Source organism: Morone saxatilis, unplaced genomic scaffold (assembly GCF_004916995.1).
Source record: "Morone saxatilis isolate NCDOM2014 unplaced genomic scaffold, NCSU_SB_2.0 Contig24, whole genome shotgun sequence".
NCBI classification, from domain to species: Eukaryota; Metazoa; Chordata; class Actinopteri; family Moronidae; genus Morone; species Morone saxatilis.
Window position 1 is genome coordinate 8,031,315 of NW_023339807.1, and position 9,182 is coordinate 8,040,496.

At 45.9% G+C, this 9,182-nt stretch overlaps 1 protein-coding gene across 2 annotated transcripts in view; it reads right to left on the reverse strand.

The window, feature by feature from the left end:
- Positions 1-9,182, reverse strand: part of ctnnb1 (catenin (cadherin-associated protein), beta 1) — a 10,947-nt gene that overhangs the window by 526 nt on the left and 1,239 nt on the right. The window contains exons 1-15 of one of the 2 annotated variants that reach the window (XM_035672842.1): positions 9,095-9,119; positions 4,846-4,896; positions 4,118-4,342; positions 3,761-4,014; positions 3,441-3,679; positions 3,023-3,224; positions 2,746-2,890; positions 2,550-2,653; positions 2,302-2,436; positions 1,982-2,185; positions 1,594-1,752; positions 1,242-1,361; positions 944-1,094; positions 635-756; positions 416-476 (exon numbers count right to left, since the gene is read on the reverse strand). In XM_035672842.1, the coding sequence (XP_035528735.1) occupies positions 416-476; positions 635-756; positions 944-1,094; positions 1,242-1,361; positions 1,594-1,752; positions 1,982-2,185; positions 2,302-2,436; positions 2,550-2,653; positions 2,746-2,890; positions 3,023-3,224; positions 3,441-3,679; positions 3,761-4,014; positions 4,118-4,342; positions 4,846-4,858 (2,134 nt within the window). In that variant the 5' untranslated portion in view covers positions 4,859-4,896; positions 9,095-9,119. Of the gene's footprint in view, positions 1-415; positions 477-634; positions 757-943; positions 1,095-1,241; positions 1,362-1,593; positions 1,753-1,981; positions 2,186-2,301; positions 2,437-2,549; positions 2,654-2,745; positions 2,891-3,022; positions 3,225-3,440; positions 3,680-3,760; positions 4,015-4,117; positions 4,343-4,845; positions 4,897-9,094; positions 9,120-9,182 lie in introns of those variants that run through there. The other variant, XM_035672841.1, reaches the window with a different exon arrangement.

A 9,182-nucleotide genomic window follows, 5' to 3' on the forward strand; every position in this document is an offset into this window, starting at 1 on the left:
GACAATAACTAAAAGCAGCTGTATCGTATTTCTTAGTGCCCGCTGTGACAATAACTAAAAGCAGCTGTATCGTATTTCTTAGTGCCCGCTGATATCCTGACTGACAGCAGGCGTGAAATCAATCTCCACCCTCAACTTCAGAGCATTATTGCCCTTCAATGTCACAAGCTGCCTGTGTATCATGAATTTGGACAACCAATCCTGTCATGAGCAGAAGTTGGATTGTGATCAAATTTGGTTGTGTATGGACCGAAGGGGACCAGAGGAGGTCCATGGAGAACACAGTGACTGTATGCCCCATTGGTGAAAGAAAACCAGTTTAATGTTTGTATTTGGCCCAACAGCTCTGGTATTGTAAACCCCTCCTGTATTTCTCTTGGCCCGTCGGCCAGCTAGAGGTGAGGCGGTGGCTTACCTTCCTGTCTGTAGCCCAGAGGCTCTCCCTGAGCTCCAATGTCCAAACCCAGGTCTCCGGTCTGCAGGGAAACACAGAGGAGGATGAGCAGGGTGGCGGCAGTTTCAATGACCTCAGTATGCAGACCTTCATTTACATTCATCTTGGAATTGACTTCAGTTTTTGTTTTGTGTACAAATATCAGATTAGAAATAACAAAGCTGACTGAGGGCTTCATACCTCGTTCCAGGCCATTGGTTCTGTCCTGAAGAGTGAGCTGGTGAGTTCTACAGAGAGACGTTTCTTGTAGTCTTGGGGTTTGTCCTCGGACATACGGAACAAGACTGCTGCAGCGTAGGTGGCTGAGGGAAGACAAATAACACAATGCTACAGCTTTCACAGAGGAGACAATTAAGAGGCCAGGTATTACCATGATTACTGTCTGCATCAATTACACCCAGAACAAAACTGTTTCATACATAAGCACTTATTCTCAGTTGAACTGGACCTCTACACACGAGCCATGATGTAAATGATGGCAGTACGTACCAACTCCCTCGTTGCGGCTGTGCAATAGCTCTGTAAGTGGGGCGGTGGCTCCCTCAGCCTCAATAGCCTCAGCAGCCTCTTTATCCTGAGCCAGCTCACACAGGACGCCTGCTGCTACACGCTGGATGTTCTCAATAGGAGAATACAACAGCTGCACAAACAAACACAGATGGGAGGCTTAGAAACATTTTCTCAATTTCAAAATGACATTTTAATTACATTTACTCAAATGATGTGTTGATTGCAACATAACAAGCACAGGGTGAAACTGAGCTGAAGAGGTTTTGTTTTGTTTTACCTGTACAAACAGTGGAATGGTGTTGAGTCCTCTGATGACTATTCTGTTGTGGACGTCTCTGGCCAGGATGTGAAGCGCTCCTGTGCAGCCCTCCACAATCTCTTCCATACGGACTCCCTCCTAATGACAAAACAATATGACTTCAATTAGCGGAGTTTAAATGGTAAGGACCCCTTCAGGACTTGATAATAATGACAAGAACCATAATATATTGATTATATAGAATTTAATAATTTATGATCTGATAACCTGATGATGTCAAAGTGGCCATTATGCTGGTGTCGTTGGGGAAATGTGTGTGCGTGTGCGTGTGCGTGTGTGCGTGTGTGTGTGTGTGCGTGCGTGTGCTCACCACAAACTGCTGCTGTGTGCCTCCCATGCTGGTGCGTCTCTGTGTGTCTTGGTGTGCTCTGACCAGCAGCTGGACCAGTCTGGGGATGGCCCCCTGCTCCCTCAGTGGAGCGTGGTTTGCAGGGCACAGAGCCAGGTTACGGATCAGACCAACTGTAGCCTGATGGACAAACAATTCACAGGTCAATTAAGCCCGTTTTCAACTTTAGGTACCCATCAAGCACTAGAGTGACCAAGAATCAGAGAGTCATTTTAAAATGCATTGTTAAGACATTTTTTCTTGGGCCATTGTTTTAGATTCAAGGTGCGGTCAAATGTAAATTGCCTTTCAGCACTGCCTATGTGGCTGACTGCTGCTGGCAAGTCCGTGTGTGAGTGTGTGTAAGTACCTTAATGAGTGGCCAGTGTGATGGCGGATGCAGTAATTTGACGACCACGGGCAGGCCGTAGTGCAGTCTGACGGCATTCTGTGCCATCTCGGCGTCCTGGTGTCGAGATGTGAGGTGACGCAGGGCACAAATAGCTGGTTCTGTGATGTCTTCTCTGTCTCCGGCCCGAAGCACTGTGCGAACCAACGCCTCAATACCTCCAACCTACAGAGGAACAGATAACAGACACGTTAGAGTTCCAGCTTTACTGGGTAGATCATATTACGTTTTACAAAGACAGATCAGATCTTCATTCAAACAAATTAAATGTGTGCACTCACCTGGCAGACCATCATCTTGTTCTTGTAGTTGTTACAAGTCAGGTTAGACAAGATGCCAGCAGCACAAGTCACCACATTAATGTCGTCACTGCCGAGCAGCTGGACCAGAGTTCCTAGCAGACCCTCCATTCCCTCCTAGAGAGAAAGACAATGTGAAGTTGGCATTTAAGGAAGGACGGGTACGCAGAATCAAGAGCATGGTGGACGTCGTCTGTAATTACTGTCACTGCCTTTCACTGTCTCATCACCTGTTTGGTGGCAGCATCTGATAAGTTCCTGAGAGTCCAGAGACAGTTCTGGACCAGTCTCTGGCTGGGGTCTGTCAGGTGGAGCCCCAGAGCCTGCATGCCTCCTGGACACAAGGACAAAGATTGTGTTGTTTACATAGTGTGTGAAAAATCACAATACATTTCAAATGACTCATGTTTAGGAGACCAAACATACCAGCTTCTACAATAGCAGGCTTGTTACTGGAGCAGACTGACAGAACTTTGAGAACACGGCTTGTGGTCCACAACAGCTTCTCGTAGGTGTAAGTCCTCATGATGTTGACCAACGCCTGGGGGCCGCCACTGGCCAAGATGATCAACTACACAAGGAGAGAACACACAACAATGTTAGGGGTTTTAATGTTCTTACGACGAGTAACTTTACAAAAAAGCGTCAAACACAGACCAATTGACTGTTTTAACAGCATTACTTTCCACACACACACACACACCTTGCTTTCCTGGTTTCCATAGGCCAGTATCTGGAGACAGTCCGTGGTGATTGCCAGAAACTTGACATTGGTCTTGTTGAGCAGAGCCACCATTTTCTGTAGACCCCCAGCTAAACGGACAGCCATCTTGGCTCCTTCCTGGTGCAGGAGGAGGTTGTGGAGGGTGGTAATGGCATAGAACAGCACAGAGTCCACCGGTGAACTGCAGAACAAACAAAGGCTTATTAGATTACCGTCCCACTGGGAAATAACCACAACTGGATCTGTATTAGACTGGGTTCCCTAACAAGGCTTTCCTCTGCACATCTTCTGCTTTTGATGAATTAACAGCCACTTAGACCCAAATAAGTCTAAACCTTTCTCCATTAGTGATTGAACAAACAGAAATCAAGCATTCCTTCATCCTTTCCCCACATACCCAAGCATTTTAACTAGAGCTGGGATTCCTCCAGACTTGAAGATAGCCAGTAGGCCCTCTCTGTGATGGGACAGGTTGTGGAGTGTTCCTGCGGTGCAGCGAGCGGTCTCCACATCATTTGTGTTCTGCATGGTCCTGACGATAGCAGACACCATTTGAGGGGAGCGCATGATGGCGTGGCGAGAAGCCTCTTTCTTGGAAAGCTGGTGGACCATCACCGCTGCTTTGTTTACTACAACCTGGACGAGACAGAGACAAATGTTAGGGGATGACCGTAGTGAAAAACAAAACCGTGTAGGACAGGTTTCATGGGCACATACCTGGTCCTCATCGTTGAGTAGTTTGGTGAGTTCTGGTATGGCTCTGGTTGCCAGCTCAGCGTCATCTTGGTAGTTGATCAGGTTGACCACAGCATGTTTGAGCATTTGCGAAGGCTCTGCCAGCCTCTGAACGTTGGTGGGGTTTGCTGCGTCATACTGTGTGGAAGGGATCTGCATGCCCTCCTCAAGAGTCTCTGGGAACATTGCTGCACGCACCCTCTGTGCACGCGTCATGGCATACTGGCCATCTATGTCTGGGAGAGACAGAGGAACAGTTGTTCTGTTATACTGGGCTTCAAGCTGCTATTTGGGCCATACAAGCCCACGGCTGTATGTGCAGCAAACAGATCTACCTACCTTGTACTTGTTCCTGGGAGAAGTTCTGGTTGAAGCCCTGCTCCCACTCATACATGACCTGGTTGTCGACATCATCTTCCTCAGGGTTGCCTTTCCCACTGAGGGAGGGAGCAGTTGTGGTGGCCCCTGAGTGGATGCCTGAATCCAGGTAAGACTGCTGCTGCCAGTGGCTGACTGCCGCCTTACGGTCTGGCTCCATGGCCATGTCCAACTCCATCAGATCAGCTGGAAAGAGACAAAATGTTAGGAAAGAAAGAAAACATGTGACTACAACCACAGTATAAGAGGAGATCAACATGTGTAATTTAAACATGTACTTAAATTCTTCTGTCACATTAAAATAATGTGGAGAAAGAGAAGGACGTCTTTACACAAGTCTTTCAATACGAGAACATTTCTCCAACTGTTAGAGGCACGGAGTACGAGCTGCCTCAACAACAGTTGCAGTGAAAGGATTTCTAACCTGCTCCTCATGTCATCGTTTCCCCAATATTCTCATACTTTAACGAGATGTGCGGTTTAGCAGTAAAGGTCTCTTGGAGCATAAAGTTTGATTTCACATGTGCTCCAAGTTTCAAATTGAAATCAATAACTAATTCACTTTGCTCTGATGAGAACATAAATCTGCACCAGGAGGAGGACTGCTGCAAAGTTTAACACTTGGAGTACTATTCAGTGAGTGGGTGTGAGCAGACAGATGAGTGTGGAGCTGAAAACTACTAACTCACCCTGGGAAGCCATGTTCCTTTCTCAAACCGCGGCCGACACAGCTTCCTGATCTGGAAAAATAAAAATAAAACAAAGTCACTCACGCTGCCTCAGTGGCATCTCACCTTCAATCATTCCACTCCTCCACTCATCTTTCCTTCCTGTCACACATCAACCATAATACTGTAAAGCAAAAGATCACCGCAGATGGAAAGGCAGAAAATCGCACTTTTGGTTCAGAACAGTCCAGACAAGTAACTTTCCAGCGCCTCCTTTCCTTCCCTGCCTCCTCCCTTCCCTTGGATTTCCTCTTCTGTTAAAGCCTGACGTGCAAACGGCAGCAGCTCACACACAAAGCCACCATTAAGTGCAGCAGCGAGCTGCTATTTAGGTGAGGAAGGACAGGGGAAGTGGAGCATTGGGTGGAGGAGGGCGAACACATTCCTGTGCTGCTTTGAAGCTGAAACCACTCTGCAGGAAACGTAAACAGCAGCAGGAGAGAGGCAGAGCGAGCGAGGGGGATTAATTCAGGAAAACTCAAATTCAAACAGGTATTTTCAATTCATACCCAAAGATAAATGTTATGACAGTAACGCACAAAAGCAGGAAATAGAAAAACGGCTAAAATTAGACACAGAAAGTGGGGCCACGTATCCATAGAATCAGAAACCCTTTGAAAAGTACATCTGTAGTAATTCCTCGACGGATTCTACAGGAAACAGAGAACAAAGGCTTCGTGGTAAACCAGTCTGGACGCGCTTTAATCCTATACAGGCACACTGCAAAGCTACGGCACAAAAAGAGTCACAAAACGATTCATACCCCACCAACACTTCACCAACACTTCACCAACACTGAGAGCTGCTGACAGTCTGTGCAGTATGTACGACGATATAAACCATTCTTTAAAGCCTTCAGTTAGCAGAGCTTTATTGGACACATTTGTACTGCACCATTAGGACGATGCACATTTGGAATAAAGTGTACATATATAATAATAAAGAATAAGCTGCTCAAACACCAGCATTGTGTTTTTGACTATAGCAGTGCAGTACTGTGCAGCTATAAAGGGAACGGACTCACTCACTCACTCCGACCTTATGTTAAACAGCTGTGAACTAATACTTCTAATACTAACTAAGTAAAAACCTAAAAATATCTTTTGGGGGATTTTCTCTTTTGTGCTCATCAGCGGAGGAAATTAACTTTTTAAAAACTGAGCATGCACCAGACAGATAAATGTGAGTAAGACTTTATTTTGTGTCTGAAGTCTAACAGCCTCTTTCATGTGTTTGTTTTTAAATTTCTCACCATGTAAAGTAAACGTGTTACATTCAGACTCTGAGCAGACACTTAAGTTACTGTTGTAACTTAAGTGTGGTCTGAAGGAAACAACATGCTCGATATTTAAAGTTGTCCAAAATAATAATATAATTGAAACCAATGAAAGTGATAAAAGAGTCTAAATGACGTACAGAGAGAAGTGGACACAGAAATACACAGTAACAGTCAGACATATAGTGGTAGAAGAAGAATAAAGGAAGAAAAGCGTCTGTCTTTAGTGGCAGTGAGTGTAGGAGTCTGTGGAGTTCAACGGCTGCCAGTATGCAAATACACGGACGGATAACTAAACTACTGCTCTGGATTACCTCCATCCTCTCACACCCACAGCAGCTCAGCTCAGCTGTGTCATTAAAACACAATCTTGGTCGTCAGGCTCCAGGACTGCTGTTTCTAACCACAAGCACACAAACTCAGCCTCCCTGTTCACACACCATCCTCTCTGGTGCCCTCACATAACCCAGCCCTGCCCTAATGGGAGCCATGTGTCCATACAAGTCTGCAGACACATCAAACACACAATCAAAGCGCACAGTGGAGCCATTTATCATTCACACTGGTGGAAACTAACTGTGGGTCTTCACATCTGGCTGTGGAAACTGAGCCCATCGTAGTTTTTTGATGGTCTGGTCTCCAATGGAGACACACAACTGGCAGCCTCCCCCTAAAGTCAGACTGACCGGTAACAACAAACTCATTGCAGTCAGTTCCTAGAGATCAGGCAGTCAATGTGAGCGAGAGGCTCCTTTGAAGCTCGAGCCACACAACTGAAACCAGATGACTAATGAGTGACAGTCATCAGATGGTATCTTGGCTGCCGTATGTGGGATGACTCGAGGTATACGCACCCACGGGGAGAAAGTCACATGAAACTCTGCCTGGAAAGATCCATCAAACAGGTACACACACACACACACACGTAGATGGAGTGAAGGGTAATCACAGCACAACTGTCCCAGGACAACACTGAAATGACAGGCTTGTTGCTCCAGCACAGAGCTGGAGACCAGGAATAGTGTACTTCAGAGTTTCACCGCCCTGAATGTAGTAATGAAAGACACACTGCTCACAGAGCTCATTACATGTGTCAGTGACAAACACACACAAACACACACACACCAGAGGTGAGTTCTGTCGGGAGGAGGAGGTCTGTGTTAACACTGCCTCAAGGGACGAGAGTAGTGAAGTACCCCGTCACAAACTACAACTCCTAACACTCAGACAGAGCTCAACACACACACACACCTCTGCTCTCTAAACCACGTCAAACTTGTTAAATTGCTCGAGAGCATCAGATGACCGACAACTATCATAAGATAACTTCTTTTCACCGCCCACAAATAAAGATGAGGCCGTTACAGGTCCACGGTGGGATACGCCCCGTTTAACCAATTCTCTTCAAAGAAAAGCTCACATGGAAGAAATCTCTAAACACCTTCAAGCTGAAGAGAAAACAACAGAAAAACTCCTTTGCTGCACTGTGAAGATCTTTACTCGTTTTTAATTTGTGGAAACTTTAAATAACCCTCTAAACTCTCCAATCCCATTTCCTCTATATGAAAAGAAAACGGCCCTTCTGTCGGCAGGTTTGAGCCTCGCTGCCACTGAGTCAGTTCAGGTGAGCCTCGAGGTTTACTTCAGGTAAAAAATAATTCAGTGTATGAAACACGCTTCCTCTAAATTGCATTTTACGCTTCTGGCCTACAGACATGTGTGGTTTAATTTTACAGTCTGTTCCCAGCACGCAGTGACATTTAAATAACACAATGAGTTTGTTAGAAGAAATATACAGGGCTTGTGTTAAAGGAAAAAGATACCGAGAGCGGAGCTTCAAAAGAGCTAAATCCATCTCAACTCCTGAGTGAAAACCACAGCTCAATACATCCATATGAGTAAGTGACCCAAACCAGCTGCATTATGGGCACAAGCAGAGCGACGGGAGCTGCCAGGGCTTCAGTGGTCGTCACCATAATGTGCAGGGTCAGCAGCTCCCTGCTGGCTGCCCACAGTACAACGAGCTCAGTGCCTGCAGCCGCTGCAGTGTTTGTCTGCGTCTCCACTGCAAAATGAAAGACGCCCGTGGAGACACAGGAGCTCCAGGAAACTTCCACAGGACGACTTTCCCTTGTTAACATCCACCAGTCTATTTTAAAATGGAAAAATAAGACTGCATCACTATTGCTTGCAGTCACTTCTCGCCAATAGGTGATAAACTGAACCCTCATTTATACAAAGTGATGAATCGTTTCCAGGACAGAGGTGACTTTATATTCAGAATAAATAACAGGAGAAGACTAAATGATTGTTGTCACATAAGCTCACACATTTAATAATCCAGCCCCGACACACAGCTGGGTCATCAGACTGCACAGCATCAGGTCATAACAATGCGACTGGAAAGGTTGGTGGGAACAGCCGTCTTGCAAGTGGATCACCTCAAACCACTACCGGTCTCGGATGTAGCCTACACACACGCTTCTGTCTGCGAAAGAAGAAAAAAAATGCATCGTTTGAAGAAAATGTAGCTGACGAGATGACAGGTTTTACAGTTGTTGTTCCACTGTGTAATCTGATCGGGGACTTCAGCGAGGGGCCGCCGGAGGACGAACAGACACAGTTTAACCCACTTTAAAAACAAACCGAGAGGCAGAAACACTGCAGTGATTTAAAAACAGACTGACAATACTTCAGCAATGGTTTAAAACCTGCTCTTGGGTTTATTATTTCAATCAAAACTGTTTAGTTGCAGATCTTCCGCGACAAAAAAAAAAAAAAAAAAGCCGTCGCTGCTGGCAGAGACAACATCCTCCATCTGTTTTATCTCTTTCCGAAGAAACAAAACAACCAATGACGCGTAAAAACCATCAGAAAACCTCAGCAGCACGTCGTCCTGTGTCATTAAACCACAGTCAAACACATTTATTTCACCTGAAGCCTTCATATCGCTCCTCTTCTGTATCGGCAGTGAGGTGTCCCAACTCCCCCCGCCTGTCCCTCCCCAACACACACACACACA